Raw genomic sequence first — 20,715 nt, 5'->3', positions numbered from 1 at the left:
TAGGGCTAGGGCGGCCGGCCGTCAGGGCTTGGTGATGCAGGGTGTGGGCTTCGTCACTGATGAGGCCGTGTATCATTCGTTGGCAGTGGATCTTGCATTGGTCAGTATCCGTCTTAGTTCCGGTTGCCATGTGCTCCCTGCGTCAGGCTTGTGCCTGTGTGATGCTCCTGCGTAGTGTACGGCCGATAATGTCTGGTACTTGGCTTCTGATGCCTGTTCTGCACAGTCTGATTTGGACTGTGATAGGTGAAGTAACGGCTTGTGCCATGGGGATGCTCTGAGTGGAGGAACGGGAAAGGCAGGTGTGTTAGCCCCTGTTGGCACTGGGAGTGGGCAGAGCTGGAGCAGTCTGTCCCTGGAGCTGCAGTGGGTGTGCTGGAAGGACAGCAGCAACAATGGTGACAATCCCACCAGGTAGGATGGAGTCCCAGGAAGTCATCCTGATGAGAAGATGGCAGAGAAGGCTGAGGGGTGGGGCAGGGTGGAGGATTTGGGTTCCTTCCCCGTAAGAGGCTTCCTTCCTGTGCATCAGAGCACTCCCTCTTTGTTGGAGCAGGGGCCTGATTTTTTTGTTTGCGTCAGTCGGAATCGGCGCTGGTGTCCTGCCGTGCCGGGATCCCCAGCCGATGTAAATCCAGGCCGCTCTATTGAACCCAGAAGAGCTGCCCTGACTGCCCCCAGCGGGAGATTCGGTCCTAGGACCGCGTGTCCTTTTGCAGTAAATGGCTCGGCGTGGTGTTTTAATAACGAAACAAACGCTTCTTTTTACAACTGGCGATTACACAGCTGGGCTTAATTGCGAGTGTGGGCTTTGTGGGGAGACTGTTTCATTTGGCAAAAGCCGGCTTTGGCAAAAGCAGCCTGCAGAGCAAAGCGCTGATGGATTAGCGCTAATACCCTTGACAGAGCTGTGTGGGTTCTCTGCCTTTCAAAGGCTTTGTTACTCTCTTTGTAGCAGGAGAACAATAACGGCCAATGTCCTTTGAGGAACGCAGGTTTCCAGGGAAAAGGGCTGTGATTTAAGGCTCTTTTGCAAGTTTCACAGTTTCCTTTCACGATGGTCCGACTTGAGCCTTCCTGCCTGTTTTGGTTTTTGAGTGAGAGTGATGAAGCCGCGTGGATTTTAAGGTTAGACGGGACCGTTCTGACCATCTCGGCTGACCTGCATGGCACAGGCGAGAGAACCTCCCCCCACGGATTTGGGCAGTGGAGGGAACTGTTCTTTGCTACTACTTGTCCGTTTCCTTAACATCCCCTCCTGGGATAGCTCCATTGTAAGCTTCTGGGGACAGGGACGGTCTCTGCTACTTTCCCGTATAGCACAGAGAAGCCCTGATCTTTGACTGGGGTCCCCGAGGCGCTGCTAGAATAGAACTAAGTGAACATTACAGAGCCCGGTAACTTGTGGCTTAGCTAGAAAATACCTTCTGGAGCGACGGCCCATCTCTATGTAAAGACTCCAGGTGGTGGTGGTTTAACCACTTCCTCTGGGGTAACTAAGGAGTGGTTCCATCACATCAGGCAACAAAATTGTATGGGCCAGTTGATGACTTGGCTTCCCATGTGGCACTAACCAGCCCAGTTCCGGGGCTGGTATAAAACAAGGCATCAGCACTTTGACCACTGTGTTCTCTGGACCTGATCTGTGGGGTGGGAAGCAATGCAGTGGGATTATACTACTAATATAATAAATAATATATGGAGATATCCTATCTCCGAGAACTGGAAGGGACCTTGAAAGGTCATCAAGTCCAGCCCCCTGCCTTCACTAGCAGGACCAATTTTTTTGCCCCAGATCCCTAAATGGCCCCCTCAAGGGTTGAACTCACAACCCTGGGTTTAGCGGGCCAATGCTCAAACCACTGAGCTATCCCTCCCCCCCCACTTGCACTGGTACGGATGCAGCCTTGTACTGCCAGCAATTTGTGGCTACTGGGCAATCTCCTTTGAGCTGGGTGCAAAGCGCCCCGAACTGAGGAGTTGGGTCTCGGACAAACCAGTGACTGTCTACGCCCATAGCCAAGCCACTGCAGTTCTGCTGGGCTGTATCTGCAGAGGCTGCATGCCGAGGAGCCGGGAAGGAATTGGGGGCTGGGGAGAGTCCCTCTTTCTAGGCCTATGGTGAGACCCCCCCCTCTGCTGCGGGGCACCTCCAGGAAGAGGTAGATGCAGGAAGCGGTGGGAAAAGTGGAGGAAGTTCAGAGAAGAAGAAAAAATGATCCGGGTGCTAGAGGGACCCGCAAGGAAAGATTAAGAGCTGAGTCTGCACAGCTCAGTTAAGCAGTGAGTAAGAGAGTGGGACGTAGTGTTGTGTCTAGTTCATGTACCTGGGAAGGAGAGAGATTGCTTAGAATGGGCTCGGGGGCTGGGGTTCTAATTCGGAGTGACGGGAGCAATGGAAAACCTGGGTGGCATATCAAGAATCTATTTCTGGTCATGGGGGCGGGGAGGGCACCTAAATCTAGGCACCAATTTATGGTGATTCAGAGATGCTGAGCATCCCGAATTCCTGCTGAAGCTGAGGGGAGTTGCAGGCGCGCAGCACCAGGAAGAAAAATCGGGCCTTTTCTTTTTAAATGTCTAATTTTAGGGACCCAGCTTGGCGAAAGTGCTTCACTAGGACTTGCCCTATGCATCGATTCTGCTGGGACTTGCAGGGTCACGGTGTAATTCTCCTAATAAATCAGTGCTGAGTCAAGCCCCTACATCCCGCTGCAAGACCCCATTACGATCCCCATCTGAGACTTGGGGTAAGGGAGCCAAATGCCGAAGGAGCACTCGGGCCAGGCCATCGCCTTGAGATGTGCCTCAGTGTTTCCTCTGCTTCGCGGGCTGGGGATTGTGGAAGCCCTGAGGGGAGCTAAATCATGCTTGGGTCTTCTCCCCTTGCAGGCACAAAGCCTAAAGTGGGTGGTGTCCGCTTCGCCGCCAGCCAGCCTGAGGAAGGAGCACACTCCCACGTGCACTTCGACGAGAAGCTCCATGACTCCGTGGTCATGGTCACCCAGGAGAAGGATGGCAACTTCTTGGTCAAGGTAAGAGCTGTAGAGATCAAAGGAGGTGGAGGAAGTTGAGGAGGAGAATGATGTTTGGTGGGTTAAGGGGGAGCTGAATAGCTTTGTCTCCTCTGTGGAAACTGGAACTGATGTCGGACTATGCCCTGTGTGCCAATTGCTGTAAACATTCAATTCCAAAGTCTTTGGTGTGCCTGGAGTTTGGGTCTCTACTTTTGATTCATCTCCGGCGAATGAGCTCCCTGCCCGATTCACCTTCCAGTGGCATGTAGAAAACAGCTGACCCTGCCGGAAGTCGACATAGTGTGAGTTATCTAAAACCAGCCTTGGGATGGCCTTGAAGACAAAGCAGTGAAACTAGCACCTCCTGTTTATAGCTCAGGGAATTACTGGATTGGTTCCCTCTGTCCTTGACTCTTGGAGAGTGTCCAAATAAGGAACCCGGCAAGGTGTTGTGCTCCAGCATCAGGGAGAGTTAAAGCCATCGTTGAGTCAACGCTTAGCTACAGCAACGATCAGCAGCTTTTATATGCTTCCTCTCCCAGCCGTTGCTAATGTCTGGAGCTTGGTGCATGTTCTCAACAGGCAGGGATGGGAGCCCCTTCCTCCCCAGCATAAAACAACCCAAAGGGGTTTCGCCCTAGATTTTAGGGACGGGGTCAACAAATGGCCTCAATGTGTGCTTCCAGAATGGCAGAAATGTGGCCACTTTAAAAATCCTTTTATGTAGCAACTTTCATCCAAAGATCTCTGATCCCTTTAGGAGCAATAATGAAGTTTGCCAACACCCACATAAGGGAGATGGAAGTCCTGTGGTGGGAATTGGGGCCTGGTAGGTCTACCCGACTTGTGAGCTTGACTGTGGGAAAGTAGATAGAAGATTATGAAGTGTCGCCATGGAATTGTAGGACTGAAAGGGACCTGAATAGGCCATCTAGTCCAGTCCCCTGCACTCAAGGCAGGACTACGTCCCTGACAGGTGTTTGTCCAACCTGTTCTTAAAAACCTCCAGTGACAGATTCCACAGCCTCCCTTGGCAATTTATTCCAGTGCTTATCTACCCTGACAGGACGTTTTTCTTAATGTCCAACCTAAACCTCCCTGGCTGCAATGTAAGCCCATTGCTTCTTGTCCTGTCCTGTCCTCAGGGGTTAACGAGAACAATTTTTCACCCTCCTCCTTGTAACAACCTGTTATGTGTTTGAAAACGGTTATCAATAACCCGTAGTGGTAAATGTTGGTGGGGGAGAGGGGCAAAAGGGAGACAGTCTGAATTATCCAAACAAAAAGGCCTCCCACTACAATTCAAGGAGAGATGGGTGGGATCGGCACTCAGTGAGCAAAAATTGGTGTGTCAGAAATTAGGCCTAATTCGTAACAAAATAACGAGGGGTTGGGCCGTTCTACCCTCCACTCCCTTTTGCGGGGGTCTGTTGCCGTCTCTTGGTGTGGTCTCTCGAGGGGTCGCCACCTCTCCTGCCAGACCCTCCTCCGTTTGCTCTGTCAGGTCAGTTCCTGGAGCCTCACCTCCCATTAAGCCTGTCAGCCCTTCACTTTGTGGGCTTGCTGCCATCTCCTTTAGTCTCCTGGCTGTTTTCTTGGAGGTAGCCTGGGGCGGGGCTGTTGCCTAGGCCAGGTCTCTCTGCCTCCCCTTCCTTCTCTGCACCCTCCCCTTTCTAGCAGGCCTGGTTTCCGTTGCTGGTTGCGGCTGTGGGTGTCTGCCTCCATGGTTGGCTGCTCGCTTGCACTCACCTCCCCCACTATCTGTGCTCAGGATGGGTTTTGTTGCCCTGATCCTGAGACATTCTGACCAGACCGGGGCAGAGTGAGAGACCCTGCTAACGCCAACACGGCCACCAGCTCCGGCTAAATGCAAACCACCACCTGGGATGTGAGGTTTGTCTCCCCACCCTGAAAGGGTGCGTCTACACTGCAAGAAATACCCCGCAGCAGCAAATCTCAGAGCCTGGGTCTCGGGGGACACGTGCTACGTAGACATTCTCGCTCAGACTGGAACGAGGGGGATGGGTCTCAGAGCTCAGGCTCCCACCCGAGCGGGCACATCTATAGAGCCCTGCAAAAGCTACAGATCTCCACAGACCATGTTTCCGGGTTGGATGCGGATACAAATTTTGCATCCGCGCAGGGCTCTACGCTTCTACCCTGCTACTTTTAGCCCCGTCCCGCAAGTCTGAATCTGTAGACCCAGGCGCTGATACTCGCTGCTGCAGGTCCGTCTTTTGCAGTGTAGACGGACCCGATGCCTTCTTTCCCTTCCCCTCCCTTATTGCTTCTCTTTTCTATCCCTCGCCTACTGCCTTCTGTGTAAGAAGAGTCTGGCTTAGCCGGCCAAGACTGCATATTTTGCATCACTGCTGTGTGACGGTGACCGACAAAAGCGATGCCTTAAACACCCCGATGCTGGTACAAGTTTGGCAGGTTTCGGAGTGGCTGATAAGACCGTGCGCTGGGCCTGTGTCTCTCTGGCAGTGAGGCTGCGACTGAGAATCTACTCCAGAGACAGACGCAGCTGCATTTTCTGTCTTGGCTGTTCTTTTCTCTCCCCTCTTGTGCGTCTTCGTCTTGTTTGGTCTTCAAGGAAACAGGCTTGGACTTTACAGCTCCCGCCCATCTCAGCTAACTGCTTCTCTTCGCCCCCAAACGGACTGCTGTTCCCTTTTCAGTGCCTGCGAAGAGACTGTCAGGCGGGGGGTTTTCCTTCCAAAGAGACTCTAGCAAAAGGGAAGAAGGGCCGGTGTTCAAATCAAAACCTGACTTCACGACTTCCATGTCAAACACTTTCCCTGTTTTTCCTTCTTTCCTAGATCTTTAAGGAAAGGTTAAAAACATTTGAATTGTGTGTTTGCCATGGTAGTCAGCAGGCTGAGGGCCCTATATACCAAACCCTGGACCTTGGTTAAAAGTGGGGGGCCAGGGACAGGGTCATGTTAACACCTTTGACTCTTTGGGCCCATTTATTCCATGGAAATCAATGCAACAGTGCTTCCCAGCTGACAGGAGAAACTGAGGCACAAAAGTTAATGACTTTCCCAAGGCCACAGCGTGACTTCAGTGACAGCGTCCTGAGTTCCAGCTGCTGGGGTAACTATTTGTCAGCGGCGCCTTCCTTACAATTAAGGAAAAGCCGGAGATGTTTTCAGAGTTGAAGTGGGGATGGTGGGGGAGAGCAATATGGCTGGCTCTCCTTTGGGGGCAATATGTGGAGTAGCTAGAATCACCATCAGGGGCCTCCAATAATCACGAAGGTACCTCAAATAGTAGTTCTAGCTCAAGTTTTTATGCCCCAAGTAGGCTAATATAATAGATAAGAGTATCGGCTCCTACCGAGTGCTGCTGCTGTTCATGCTGTTATTGGTTGAGAGCAGATAATAGGGAACATATTCAAAAGTGCTTTAAGAGCCCAAGTCCCTCTGGGAGTCTAGGGGATTTAGGCACTATTGAAATTCTCGGCCCTGTCGGAGACTGGTGATGATGGCCCCGGCTCAGAGGAGCTCACAACACCAGCACGGAGCAGTGGAGGGTGTTGAGATGCTAGTTCTATGTGTGTGAGCGTGCGGCATACGGTGTGCATGGTATAAGCTTTCTGGGGTGGCATCATCTCTCTTGCCAGCATTGTGGGAGAGGCAGGCTCCCGGGAGGAATCCGAGTGCCAGCTGTTCTGGGTGGTGTTGGAGAAGGTAAAACACACTTAGAGGGCCATGTCCTGGCATGATGTGAAGCCACAATCTCATCTACTGCTGTTTTCAGGTCCAGTCTGTGCAGCTGCCTTATTTATCGAAGTTCCTCTGGGTACGTCCACACTGCATTGCCAGTCTAGGTCTGTGGGACTCGGCCTTGTGGACTTGGTGTTTCCAAGCCTGCTCTTGAGTGTCCACACCGCGTTGCATACCCGGGTTTACAATTGCTGGACCTGAGTCTACACTCAATGTGTCTACCACACCGCGTAGACCTTCTGACTCGGGCCTGAGGTCTGAGTTGTGTTCACACTGCAAAATGACAGGGCTTGGACCCCAGTCTCAGAGGGACTCTGGCTCTGACCCACCCCACTAGCAAGGTCCTAGGACCCAGCTCCTGAGTCAGGCTGATTTGTGTGTGGACGGAAGGGGGCCTTGGGCTCAAACCGAAGTCAGAGCCTGGGTTTAGTGTGAAGTGTAGGTATATCCTATGGTTCCATTATTGCCACAAGCATCAGTGAGGTCCTGAGAAGAAAGCAGATCAGTACTATCCCCAGTGTATAGTGGGAAACTAGGACACAGAGGTTAAGTGACTTGTCCTACGTCGTCACACAGGGCATCGGGGGCAGAGATGGGAGTTTGAACCCAGATCTTTCGAGGCTCCATCCTACGCCTGAACCACAACACCGCCCTGGTTTTACGGTTCCACCGCTGTTTCCGAGACGTAGGGAGGATAATTCTAGTGTCTTGCTCAACTCTCTCCTTCGTTTTCCTTCTCTTCAGACCGCTTGATTGACATGAGAAGTTGCCCAAATATTGTCAACGTTCCCATAATGATACGCTGTCAACGAACAGGAGTAGGTGAAAAATAGCCTGTCTGCTTTATTTCTGGTGCACACGGAGTCGGGTGGCAAGATGCGTTTATCCTCGCGCTATTTTTGCCGCCTTTCTCCTCTCTAAAGAAACGGGCAGCTTTTCTCGTCACTTGATTCGAAAAAGTCTTTTGTTCAGTATCGTGAGAAAACAACGCCCTGTTATTATCATTCTTTGCAGTAGAAAACTCTTGCTTCTTGCAAAATCTGTCCGCTTTCAGTTCCCAATTTTAATTTGTCTGGTGCTGCAGCCTCTGAGCAGTGGTCGCCGCTCTTGGGGAGGAGCTGTCACTGTATTCTGGGTTTTTTTCTGGTGTGATGTAATCTGCTTGGGTTTCATTTCTCTTCAGGGATCTATAATAGGCTGGTTTGTTCCATTGCTTCACCTGCCCTTGCCAGTAGCCCATATACGGCCTGTCGGGGGACTGCTTTCAGCATGGCTGGCTCAGGGTTTAGGTTGCATGTGATGGTTATGGGCTGGGGAGGAATAAGCAAGCACATACGTGGTGTCTGGCAGTTTTCTGGCTTAGGTCGTGTAGGAAGGAGGTTGTCTGTCTGGCAGAGACGACACCAACATCTGAATATTCTTTCTCACATCCTGGTTTGACAGATGGAATCTGCAGCCTTCGTCAGGCGCGTTTCACAAAGATCTGCTCGCCGGAAGAACAAGGGAATATGCAGAATAGGGAGGAAGTGCTGGGCCTGGTGGTTAGAGCATGGAACGGAGAGGGGTTTTGGGGTGGGGGTGGGATTTAGACCTGGCTCTGCCCCAGAGTCACTTCACCGTCTGTGCCTCCCTCTGTAAAATGGCAGAGAAGGGCCACAAAAATGATCTGAGAGATGGAAAGAAATGTCTTAAAGCAGGAGACTGAAGGAGCATAATCCATTTAGCTTCTTGAAAAGAAACTCGAGCGGTGACTTGTTCACAGTGTATCAGTGCCGACACAGGGGGAAGGGCACTCAAGCTGGTGGAGAAAGACCGAACAAGAACCAATGGCTAGAAGTCAAAGCCAGACAAACTCAAATCTGAAATAAGGCAGACCTCTTTCCCAGCGAGGGTGATTAACCATGTGAGCAAACTACCAAGGGAAGTGCTGGATTCTCCAGTTCTTGGAATCTTCGGGTCTAGACTGGCTGCTTTTCTGTAAGATGGTTGAGTCAAATATAAGGTACTGGGCTCACTGCAGGGGAAGTGGGTGAAACTCTCTGGCCGGTGTTGTAGAGGCGGCCAGACTGGATGGTCAGTGGTCCCCTGGGGCCTTGGAATCTATGAATCTGAGACGTTAGCTTTTTTGTAAAGTGCAGCGAGTCTTTCCGATTGAAAGCAATAGAGAGAGAGAGAGAGTGTGTGTGTGTTTGTGTGTACTATATATTTCCCCCTGTTTTGTCCTATCTTATTTGTCTACCTTATTGATTGATCGCTGGACTTCCCTCCCCTACAGCAGAACTCATTGAATTGTACCATCAAAGAGTCTTGTCAGTAACTTTGACCCTCTAATAAAATGATCTGGTTTTGCTTGATTTTGTTTGTTCTGTCTCTGAGGATACTGTCCAAACGACCGATGAGCTCGCTGTAAGTGAAATTCACCCCTAGGCAAAGAGCTAGCGCACAGGCTTAAGCAGTGCATCACCCTATCTGCTAGCCCTTTGGCCAAAGGATGAATTTCACATCGACACTAAGCTAAATGTCGTTTTGGGTGTGGTCTATGTTGACGTCATAAATTCTTGTTTTGATTTTAGCCTTAAACCGTATCTTTCTTCTTCAGCGCCTGATTTACCTGTAGGGCCCATACGACACCATATCCTCTAGGAGTTTCAGGTTCTTTTTAGAGGTCTCTGGTGTGGGTGAGAATGTGACCCTGCCGTTGGGATGATGTGAGGCGTTTTGTGAGTTAGCAGCAAGTTGTGGGGTTGGGGAGCAGAGTGGGCAGGTCCCTCGAAGGAGACGTTGAGCCCTGTGTCTCTGCATGTTCCTGCTAAAAGGCTTCTGAGCGCTCGTTTGCGTTTCCTCCAACAACTGATTGATACACACATACCTTTATCAAAGTCATGCATTCCGCCTCCTGTCAGTGCTCTGAGCTGCACAGGTTTTAATCAGTGTCCAGATCTAATCGAATGCCCTTTTAATATCTACAGAGCAGCGAAATGTTTTCCCGCTGGCATGTGTTTACACGCAGATGTGCTCAGTGTCTGGGTAGAAGGGGGGGCAGTGATTGAATGAAGGGCGTCTGCTGCTCTTTGCCCACAGAGCCTCGGCTCTTATTAACGCCTGACTTTGCAAAGTGGATTCAGGGGAGAGAAGCACTATGTAGAATTTCCTTCTGTATCCCAGCTTTCCAAGGAGCGCTAGCCCGGTGGAGTTGTTCTGGATTTACAGCCTGTTGGAGCAGAATTTGGCCCCTGACAGTGTTGGCTTGAGAGCTGTCAGCGTTTCTCTCATTTATGTGTTGATTTATTTCTGGCAGGGCCTCCTTGGTACTCTGTGCTTTCCAAACACGCAAAGTGATGCTCGCAGCCTAAGGACAGACAGACAGACAGAGGTGAGGGGAAAGGGAACGACCATGCTCAATGTACACACAAGTCCCCGGGTTCTCTGTAGGCAGTGGCAGTCATGGGTCTTCAAGAGGGACTTAAATGTGGGTAGGGTAGGGGTAAGCTCAGGGCAGTAGTACGGTGCAGAGGGATGAGGGAAGGCAAGGAGGCGGTGGTGTGAGAAGCTGAAGAGGATGGCAGGGGAGGGACACAAAGCTTGACGAGGGAGGCTAAGTAGGGCGGAGCGGAGTTAAATGTGGGTAGGGTAGGGGTAAGCTCAGGGCCGTAGTACGGTGCAGAGGGGTGAGGGAAGGCAAGGAGGCGGTGGTGTGAGAAGCTGAGGAGGATGGCAGGGGAGGGACACAAAGCTTGACGAGGGAGGCTGAGTAGGGCGGAGCGGAGTTATGCGCCGTTTTGTCTCTGTTCCACCTGGAGTTCAATGAGCCAGGTGAATTGCTGGCGTGGGCCGAAGGCTTTGCCTGAGACAGCCCAGGCTATTCAGTATGCTTCCTCGCCACTGGGGTGTGACTGCAGAGAAGAGATGCCTCCAGCATGCCCCACCTTGGATGACTGCCCACATGCCGCCGTTCTGCGCTGGGTCTCGGATCTCCTTTGTGGACGCCCAGGCTGTTACCCGGTTCTGTCTCGTAGGGTTCTGCGCTGCTGCGTCTGGGCACCTTCCATTGAAAAGAGCAGGGCGTCATTTCTCAGACCTTGGTTTCATTCCACACTGGAGCTAAACCCAAACCTTTCCAGCTCGTTGGTGAGAACGGGATTGCTAAGGTCCGTTTTTGGACTGCAACCTGAGCCTTTCAGTCAGGGAGGTGTGAGTATGTGCCGGTGCCATGCTGGTCTGAGATGTGGCAGAGCCAGGTTCAAATCCCTGCTCTGCCTGATTCAGATCAGGTTTTTTTCATCCCTGATTGCTCTGGATCTGGCGGAGAGGGGACTTGAACCTGGGTCTCTCGCCTCCCAGGACAGTGCTCTAACCACTAGGCTAGTGCGTGCAAGTCTCTCTCACCCGCCCTCCAGTGACAACTTTGTCGAGACCGATACGTCTCTGGGAAACAGTCTGGCTTCCCCAAAACAGCATATGAAGGTGATATTTCATTTAGCTGAACATGTTCCACCCAGCTCTGCATATGGGCTCCGTGGGTTCTCTGGCTCTTCTCCTTGCTGGGCTGTTGAAGCCATTGTGCGCCATTCCTCTATTGGCTGATCTGTCTCAAGCCAAAGGCAGGAGCATTTCTGCAGTGTGAAGGGGAGCATCGGAGGCCCTTCCCCCTTCCTGGTGGCATCGGGTCACTGCGGGTATGTACCCGGGGGAAGGTTTATACCACGTTGCTCAGGGCAAATGGTCCTGTGTTGCTGACCAGGCCTGTGTTGTTAGTGCTTTGGTCTGTGGCTAGTTAGATTCACTTACCGGAGCCTGAGTTTCCAAGGCTCAGGAGGCCAGAGCCATAGGCACTTGTGTGTGCAAATTGGGCATTTGCGCAGGCAAATGGTCAGTTATAGGTTCAAACTGGGCCTGGGTGTCCTGAAATGGTGAGGTATGATTTTCCTTTACAAAAGCCCTGTTGGCTCGTCCCAAACATATTCCATTTATCCATGTGTCTGATAATTGTATTCTTTACTATAGTTTCAAACAGTTTGCCCGGTACTGAAGTAAGGCTTACTGGCCTGTAATTGCCAGGATCACCTCTGGAGCCCTTTTTAAAATAGTCTTTACATTAGCTACCCTCCAGTGGCTGATTGAAGTGATCGGTTACACACCTGCAGTTTCATATCTTAGTTCCTTCGGAGCTCTTGGGTGATACCGTCTGGTCCTGGTGACTTATCGCTGTTTACTTTATTGATTTGTTTCAAAAGCTCCTCTATCGACACCTCCATCTAGGACTGTTCCTCAGATTTGTCACCTAAAAGGAATAGCTCTGGTGTGCAGGTCTCCCTCACGTTCTCTGCAATGAAGACCAATGCGACGCATTCATTTAGCTTCTCTGCAACGGCCCTGTCTTCCCTGAGTGCCCCTTTAGCACCCTGATTGCCCAGTTGCCCCACTGATTGTTTAACAAGCTTCCTGCTTCTGATGCACTTAAAAAAAGGTTTTCTGTGTCGTTTTTGTGTCCGTAGCTATTTGTTCCACAAATTCTTTCTTGGCCTGCACACTTGAATCGCCAAAATTCATGTTCCGTTCAATTTTCCTCACAGAATTTGACTTCTAATTTTTAGAAGATGCCTTTTTGCCTCTAATGGCCTCCATTACTCTGCTGGTTAGCCAGGGTGGCCTTTTTTTGGTCCTCTTACTGTTTTTGCTTTTTGCTTTTGAGTTTTGTTTTTATTTTGGGGTATACATTTACTTGAGCCTCTGTTATGGTGTTTTTAAGTAGTTGCCATGCAGTTTGCAGGTATTTCACTCCTGATACTGTTTCTTTTAATTTCGATTTAACTAGTTTCCTCATTTTTTGTATAGATCCTTTTTTTGAAGTTAACTGCTGCTAATGATGGCACTTTTTCTACTACAAGGATGTTAAATTTAATTACATTATGGTCACTATTACCGAGCGGTTCAGCTATACTCACCTCTTGGACCAGATCCTGTGCTCCACTGAGGACTAAATCAAGAATTGTCTCTCCCCTTGTGCGTTCCAGAACTAGCTGCTCCAAGAATCAGTCATTTATAGTCCAGACATTTTATCTCTGGATCCCGTCCTGAGGTAACATGTACCCAGTCAATATGGGGATAGTTGGAAACGCCCCCCCCCCATTAGTGAGTTTTCTGCCTCTGTAGCCTCTCTAATCAACTTGAGCATTTCACAGTCACTCTCCTGGTCAGGTGGTCAGTAGTATATCCCTACGGCTAGGCGCTTATTGTTCAAGTATGGATTTCTATCCATAGAGAGTCTATGGTGCAGTTTGATTCGGCTAAGGTGTTGACTATATTTGACTCCACGCTTTCTTTCACATACAGCGCCACTCCTCCACCAACAGAACCTATTCTGTCCTTCCTGTATACTCGGGTGTTCCAGTTACCCATTGATTATCTTCATTCCACCAAGAGGCATGATGCCTGTTATATCAATATCCCCATTTAATGCCCGGCATTCTCGTTCACCCATCTTAGTATTTGGACTTCTAGCATTTGTATATAAGCACTTGTGCATTTTGTCAGGATTCAGTTGCTTGCCTTCATCTTTAAATGGGACTTTTTTACACCTGACGGTTCCTCACTGGCTCCTACCTGTACTTTAGCAGCTTCTTTCCTATCCTCTTTTCCTACACTATAGAGTTCCCCCTTTAATAAACTCATCCCTAAAGGATGTCTCCGCCCAAACTGTTTGCTCCTCCACAGCAGTCGGCTTTTCCCCCTCTCTTAGTCTAAAAATCCTCTACAACCTTTTTAATTTTACCTTCCTGCACTCTGGTTCCATTTTGGTTTCAGTGGAGCCCGTGCTTCCTGTCTAGAGTCCTCCTTTTCCAAAAGTTTTCCTGCTTCCTAGTAAATCTAAAACCCTCCTCCTTACACCATCATCTCATCCATGCATGAGACCTTGCAGTTCTGCCTGACTAACTGACCCTGCTCGTGGAACTGGAAGCATTTCAGAAAATGCTACCATGGAGGTCCTGGACTTTAATCTCTTACCTAGCAGCCTGCATTTGGCACCCAGGACCTCTCACCTATCTTTCCCTATGTCAGTGGTACCTACATGTACCATGAGCACTGTCTCCTCCCGAGCACTGTCTCCTCCCAAGCACTGCACATAAGTCTGTCAAGATATCTCCTGAAATCTGCAACCTTCGTGTCCGGCAGGCAATTCACCATGCAGTTCTCCTGGTCATCACAAACCCAGCTCTCAAATCCCCCATTACTATTACCTTGCTCTTCCTAGTAACTGGGGTCTCCTCCCCCGGAGCGGTCTTCTCAGTGCAAGAGGACACCTAGCATCATCTGGAAGCAGGGTTTCACCTATGGGATCATGTCCCTCTGGTCCAATTTGATGTTCTCCTTCCCTGAAACTTTCCCTCTCCTCCTCCACAGTCTAGTGGCTGTCAGACTGGGGATGGAGCTGGTCTGCCGTGTCCCTGAAAGTCTCCTCTGTGCACCTCTCTGTCTCTCTTTGCTCTTCCACTTCAGCCACTCTGGCCTCAAGAGGCTGTCCTGTGTCTCTTAGGGCCATGATCTGTGTGCTTTGTATTGCCACATACACCACTTGTCCACTGGGCAGGTAAATGTACATGCAGCATTCAATGCAATAAACTGTCTAGTCCCCACCCCACTGCTGGACTTCTGCTGGTGTTATTTTTACTCTTCCAGGGTTTTGTTGGTTTTGTTTTTTGTTTTGGGGGAGTTGGTTATTGGCCTAAGTTTACAGTATGTTTGTGGTGTCTCTGCCTCTCACTCCTTCTCAAAACTGCATCACAAAACCCCTGTTTGCTTCTGCTCTTCTATGTCCCATTGACTCTCCTCCTTGGCAGAACTTGAGACAAGCGTTGTCTTTTGTTTTACTTCTCGGCGAAGGTTCAGGATCCCTGCCTCCTGCCAGCGCACAGATTCCGCCCCCTTTGCACCAATCCCCCCGCTTTGAAAGAAGCCCGAAAGCTTTGCTTGTGCAGTAGGAGAATGCATTTTTATCACTCTGGTGCCCACGCCACAGCTGATTGCGGAGCATTCAGAAGACTGAAATGAAAACCAATTATCCAAGTTTTGGGCAAAGAATGGCCTGATTGCTGGTCTTGTTCTGTCTTGTATTATTGATGCCTCTCTCGTTAAGCATAAACTCAACAGGGTGGAGAGGGAAAAAGCACTGACTTTGTATTATTTCCTGTGTTTCCCTCCTTGTATGAAAGACTAAATGGAAGGCTTTTTCATGTTGTTGTTTTTCTGAGTTCCCTCAAAGGGCATTTGATCTCTTCTAGACTGGCTGTTCCTGGGGCTTACACGTTCTTTGCACATATCCGGTGACGCTGTTACAGGTGCTGACAGTCGCGCGTGGCGCTGAATTACAGAGCAGCCTCACCTTGGTTTTTGCCCGTCGGGCCAGATCCTCAGCTGGTGTAGACAGGCACTGTGCCACTGAAGTCAGTGGAAGGACGCTGATAGACACCCATTGTGGATCTGGCCCATTGTTCATAATGGCATAGAGGTATTTTTGAACACAAGTGTGCACAGTTTATTACACACGGCCATGGGTGTGTTCTTGATGGTTTAAACGATCCATGTCAATACTTGTGGATGGAGTCATCTGCTGCCTAATCCAGTTTTCTCCAGCTTCTCTTAAGTCAGGTGCGTCCCATCCAGACGCAGAAGCAGCCGCAGGTGGGGGTTCTATCACCACGGAGGGGCTGGGCGGGTTATCAGGAGCCACTAGGAGGTAGACAAGTATGGCTTGGCTAAGCGAGGGCTGAATGCAGAAGTGGAGTGGATGGAAGGAAGGATCGAGGGGGTCTGAGAGGCTGTCGTTTGAAGCGAAGGATCATTTAGGCTGGAATATCCAGAACAGCTTCCCTATACCGAGCTCTACTGGGTTGTAAGAGCTGTCCCGAGGGAATCATGGGACTGGAAGGGACTTCCAAGAGGTCATCTAGTCCAGTCCCCTGCATGATGACCACAAATAGGTTTGCAAAGTGCCTTTAATCCCAAAGTGCTGCCCAGCTTTGCAGCCTTCAACCAGCGAGTTGGCGATGTGCAGGTGATCTGTTCTGCCGCTGGGAGACGGCCACCTCCGCAATGGGGCATAGCAGCGCCCGCTAACTCTCCCTCTCGCCCAGTGGAAACAGCACAGGAACTTGAGGAGGCAAAATACAGCTATGGTGGCTTGATTCTAGCCAGGACATTGCAGCCGACACCTTGGCCTTTGTGGAAGGTATCATGAGACCGTCCATGACCACGAGAGGTCATTACCTCGGTGTTCTGTCCTCAAAAGTCCACAGCTCCATTAGCATGTGCTAGGGCTCCGTGTCAGCCCTGACTTTCAGGGAAGAGTAGCATCTACTCGGTCATCTGTACTCCTTACTTCAGCACCTGGGTTTCCTATCCCATTAATAACCCATCCAAACCTCGCTTAGCTCCATTTCTGACATGGTTGCAGCCCACGATGCAGTGGCTGCAGGTGATGGAATTTCCAGGACCTGAGACCTTTTGAAGTGGGTTAGGTAAAGCACTGGAAGAATATACAGTAAGGAACAATCCTGCATGGCCTGGGCGTGGAATAGGTTTAATAAGTTTCTTCATCTCTAGTTTGCTCTATGACCCATCTGTTCCTTAAACTCACTTACGCCCTTTCTCCCCCATGCCAGCTTTTTGAGTGAGAACCTGGTGGGAGACGAAGTCTTTCCTGAGTGTAGCCTCCCCCTTTCTTTCGTGCGCTATCCAATTCCTGGGCAGGTACTGCACCCCTGGGTTGGATGACTCCCTGGTGAGGCGTTGCGGGTTCCGCTCTGTGACCGATAGTGCATGTTCCTTTCGCTCAAGCTGTAGGCGCTCACGCTTTTCGCTCTGGAGGTTCTTGCTTCAGTCCCTGGTGCGTCTGCCAGTAGAGTGGCCGTCACTTTCAGAACAGGTCAGTTATTAGGACTGCCAAGGGTTTCCCTCAATCTCCCTCTTCTCTGAGCTAACCCCCATTTAACTCTGACCCTCTCTTCATAGGGTAGGCAGAGTGTACCACGGATCCATCTTTTTGCCTCTATAAATACCCTGATTGTTAGAGCAGTTTAGATGGGGTTTTTTGTACAGTGTAGTACCATCCCCAGGCCCAGCAAGCCCCTGCAATGCTCAGCTCTGCTGGTAACTAATCGAGGTTGCATAGAGCAGCTCAGAGGTGCAGTGCTCCTTTGTCTTCTGCGCTCTGGGCTCTGGGCCACTGCCATCCAAGTTGTGTGCAGTGACCCGGTCTCTCAAGCCCCCTGGGAAGTGTCGCGCTGTAAACCACGGTGTACTCAGAAGACGTGAAGTGGTGCCGTGGTGCAAAGAAAAGGGATTCCAGTTCTTCCATTCTCGCTCACATGCCCTTGGCTAGACTGGTCATTGGATTTGCAGCTGGGAAGGAATTGCAGGTAGGTACATTAACGACAGCACAGAAGGGAGAGAATCTTCCTCTTGAGCATTGAGCGGTGCTCAATCTGTTAGAAACAGGGTGGGTGGTCCCCATTCCTTGTCTTCCACCATCTGGGAGGGGGACTCAGGATCCCAGCCTGTCCCCTCCTTTATCCAGCCACTGTGGGTTCCCTCCCTTCAATTAATCTGGATTCTTCCCCATTCAGTAACCTCAGTCCACCCCTTTAGCCTCTTGCATCTGTTCCCAATGTACCTGTGGTCAGGAGAGGACAGTACTTCAGGGCACCTGTGGGGACCAGCAGAGTTGTGTCAATGGGGAAAGCATCGGGGGGAGGGAAGGGCTCAGAGCAGAGAGGGCCTAAAAAGACACTTCAGCTAGGAAGAGAAGGAGTCGCTCTATGCACTGCCCGATGAGCAGCGATCTGCGTGGCTTTGAATGGCAGATAGCAGGGTTGGAAGGTCTCTCCTAAGCCAACTCCACCACCCTGGCATCGTTGCAGGGCAGCTTGGTGAACTCTGCTTGGCAAACTCTGGCTAAGTGTGAAATCCTCTTTATTTGGTTTGCAAACCTTGAATGCTCCTCTTCACTCTTCAGGAGGAACCACTTCCCCCACCCAATTGTAGCCCCGGTAGAACCTCTAACCGTGACTTGAACACTTTGCCTCTAAATATAAGGTTGTTTTAGGTCCACAGAGAGTTTCCTTAACAGCAAGGAAGCATCTTAAGTTGAAGGTCATAAGAAACGTGCCCCCGTGGTTCCAGCTGCACGTGGGGACGATGTTGGGGAAGGCCATGCACATTTTGGGACACTGATCTCTAGGAAAATATGGCTTGCTATTAACGATGCAGATGGTGTTCCCAACCCCTCTGCACAAACTGCTGATTCTTGTGCTCCAGTCTTCCCCCGAAGCCGAAATCGGATTAGAAAGCATCAAGTCAGCAAATGCACGTGCGAACGTCACCACAGCAGTTTAAAGGAATTCTGCTTCTGAAAATGCCACAGCTGTGCCTGTCATCTGCTGATCTGTTTTTTGCTGCTCCCGGCCCCTGCTGTGCTGTGCCCTGCACGCTCCGTTGCTTCGAGGGAGACGACATTTGGAATTCCCCCACCTCCTTTAGGAAAAGATACGTTTAATTTAAGATTTGGGGATTGTGGTGTATAATCAGCAGAACGTTTGCTCCTAGTGTGATGATGTGGCCAAAAGAGCGAATTTGATCCTTGGATGTATAAACGGGAATCTTGAGTAAGGCTAGAGAGGTTACTTTACCTCCATTTGGCGCAGGTGTAACCACTGCTGGAGGACTGTGTCCAATTCTGGCGTTGACAATTCAAGAAGGATGTTGATGAATTGCAGAGGGTTCAGAGAAGAGCCATGAGAATAATGAAAGGATTAGAAAACCTGCCTTCTGGTGATAGACTCAAGGAGATCAATCTGTTTAGCTTAATTAAGAGAAGGTTCAGGATGACTTGATCAGTCTATAAGTAGGGCTCTGCCAAGTTCACGGCCATGAAAAACGCGTCACGGACCATGAAATCTGGTCTCCCCCCGTGAAATCTGGTCTTTTTTGTTTGCTTTTATCCCATACTATACAGATTTCACGGGGGAGACCAGCATTTCTCAAATTGGGGATCCTGACCCAAAAAGGAGTTCCAGGGGGGTTGCAAGGTTTTTTTTAGGGAGGGTCACGGTATTGCCACCCTTACTTCTGTTCTGCCTTCAGCGCTGGGCGGCTTGGGAGTGGTGACTGTTGGTCGGGAGCCCAGCGCTGAAGGCAGCGCCCCGCTAGTAGCAGCGCAAAAGTAAGAGTAGCAATACCACAACCCCCCACTCCAATAACCTTGTGACCCCACCTCCCCCAACTCCTTTTTGGGTCAGGACCCCCACACTTACAACACCGTGACATTTCAGATTTAAATAGCTGAAATCATGAAATTTATGATTTTTAAAATCCTATGACCGTGAAATTGACCAAAATGGACCATGAATTTGGTAGGGCTCTATCTAGAAGTGCCTACATGGGGAACAAATGTAGTAATGGGCTCTTCAATCTAGCAGAGAAAAGTCTAACACGATCCAATGGCTGGAATTTGAAGGCAAAGAATTCAGAGTGGAAATGAGGCGTAAATTGAATAGTGAGAATAATTAACCATTGGGACAATTTACCAAGGGTCATGGTAGATTCTTTCTCACTGACCATTTTAAAACCAGATTGGCTGGTTGTCTAAAAGTTCAGCTCTAGGGATTGTTTTGGGGCAGGTCTCTGGTCTGTGTTATACAGGAGGTCAGCCTAAATGATCACAATGGTCGTTTCTGGCCTTGCAATCTGTGACCTCAATGACTCCGTACCCAGCTCAAAGAATCTCCCCCCTTGTAAGACACGTTGAGATGAAGCCCAGTATTGTGCTTTGGTGCAGGAGGGCTGCTCGCAGCTCTGATGGAGCAGCTAGTGAATTGGAAACGTTTATCCTGATGCAATGATCAGAGGTAGCAGAAACTGACTGTCATATAATTGTGGAGTCAGAAGTGTTCGAGAGAGAAGAGAATTCTTGGTTCTTTTAACAGTTTGCCTGACACACACCCGAGCCTGTTAGGTGCTTATCCTGTTGGGAAAGCATAAGGGGCCTTGCTGACTCACCAAGGCATGTGGTTTGTTCTCTCAGCTGGATATAAGAGAGGTGGGGTTGGCTGTCTTGGGAGGGAGCTGATCTAGGATGTGGGCTTAGAAGCTCTGAGGGAGAAACCTTAGGCGCCGCCTAGCCTGAGAAGGGTTGAACTTTAATCTTATTGGAGGTGAGGTTGAGCTAAATAGATCGAGCTCCTTGAGTCTGTCACAGTAAACCAGCTTTTCTAATCCTTGAATCATTCTCCTGGCTCTTCTCTGACCTCTCTGCAATTTATCAACCTCCTCCTTGAATTGTGGACACCATTTCGGGGACACTATTCCCACAGCGGTCGCATCAGTGCCAAATATGGATGTAAAATCACCTCTCTGCTCCTACTTGAAATTCCCGTTTGTTCATCCCAGGATCGCATTCGCTCTTTTGGCCACAGCGTCGCACTGGTGAGCTGATTAGCCACCATTGCTCCCCAAACCTTCGTCAGTCGCTGCTTCCAAGGGTCTGTAAGTATGGCCAGCGTTCTAGGTCCCTAGAGATGTTTGTACAGCACCTAGCGCATGGGTCCATGACTGGGCCCTTGAATGCTACTGTAATATAAATAATTGAAATGTGCTTCCAGGCCCTCAATAATCAGGCTAATAAACTTCGATATTGCCCTTGCCGCGCCTTATGTTCCAACACCCGCAGCTGTGCCTGGATCACTGGCTCCTAGGACGTACTGGATCCATTTCATCTAGGGACTTATATGGCCCCCATCATGGTGTTTGAACCCCTTGCAGTCATTACTGTATCTGGCCTTGCAACACCCCCGGGAGGTGGGGGCGTGCTGTCACCCCCTTTTACAAAAGGGGAACTGGCACACACAGACGCTAAAGCGACTTGCCGCTGTTGGTGGCAGAGCCAGGGACAAAACCCAGATCTTCACAGTCCT

At 50.1% G+C, this 20,715-nt stretch overlaps 1 protein-coding gene across 2 annotated transcripts in view; it reads left to right on the top strand.

Annotated features, from left to right (window-relative positions):
- C5H20orf27 (chromosome 5 C20orf27 homolog) overlaps window positions 1-20,715 on the top strand; it is a 156,715-nt gene that overhangs the window by 56,380 nt on the left and 79,620 nt on the right. For both annotated transcript variants that reach the window (XM_034771760.1, XM_034771761.1), the window contains one exon: window positions 2,893-3,035. In XM_034771760.1, the coding sequence (XP_034627651.1) occupies window positions 2,893-3,035 (143 nt within the window). The remainder of the gene's footprint in view (window positions 1-2,892; window positions 3,036-20,715) is intronic.

The sequence above is a fragment of the Trachemys scripta genome, chromosome 5 (genome assembly GCF_013100865.1).
Source record: "Trachemys scripta elegans isolate TJP31775 chromosome 5, CAS_Tse_1.0, whole genome shotgun sequence".
Lineage (NCBI taxonomy): Eukaryota > Metazoa > Chordata > Testudines > Emydidae > Trachemys > Trachemys scripta.
This window is presented reverse-complemented; position numbering and strand designations above follow the sequence as displayed.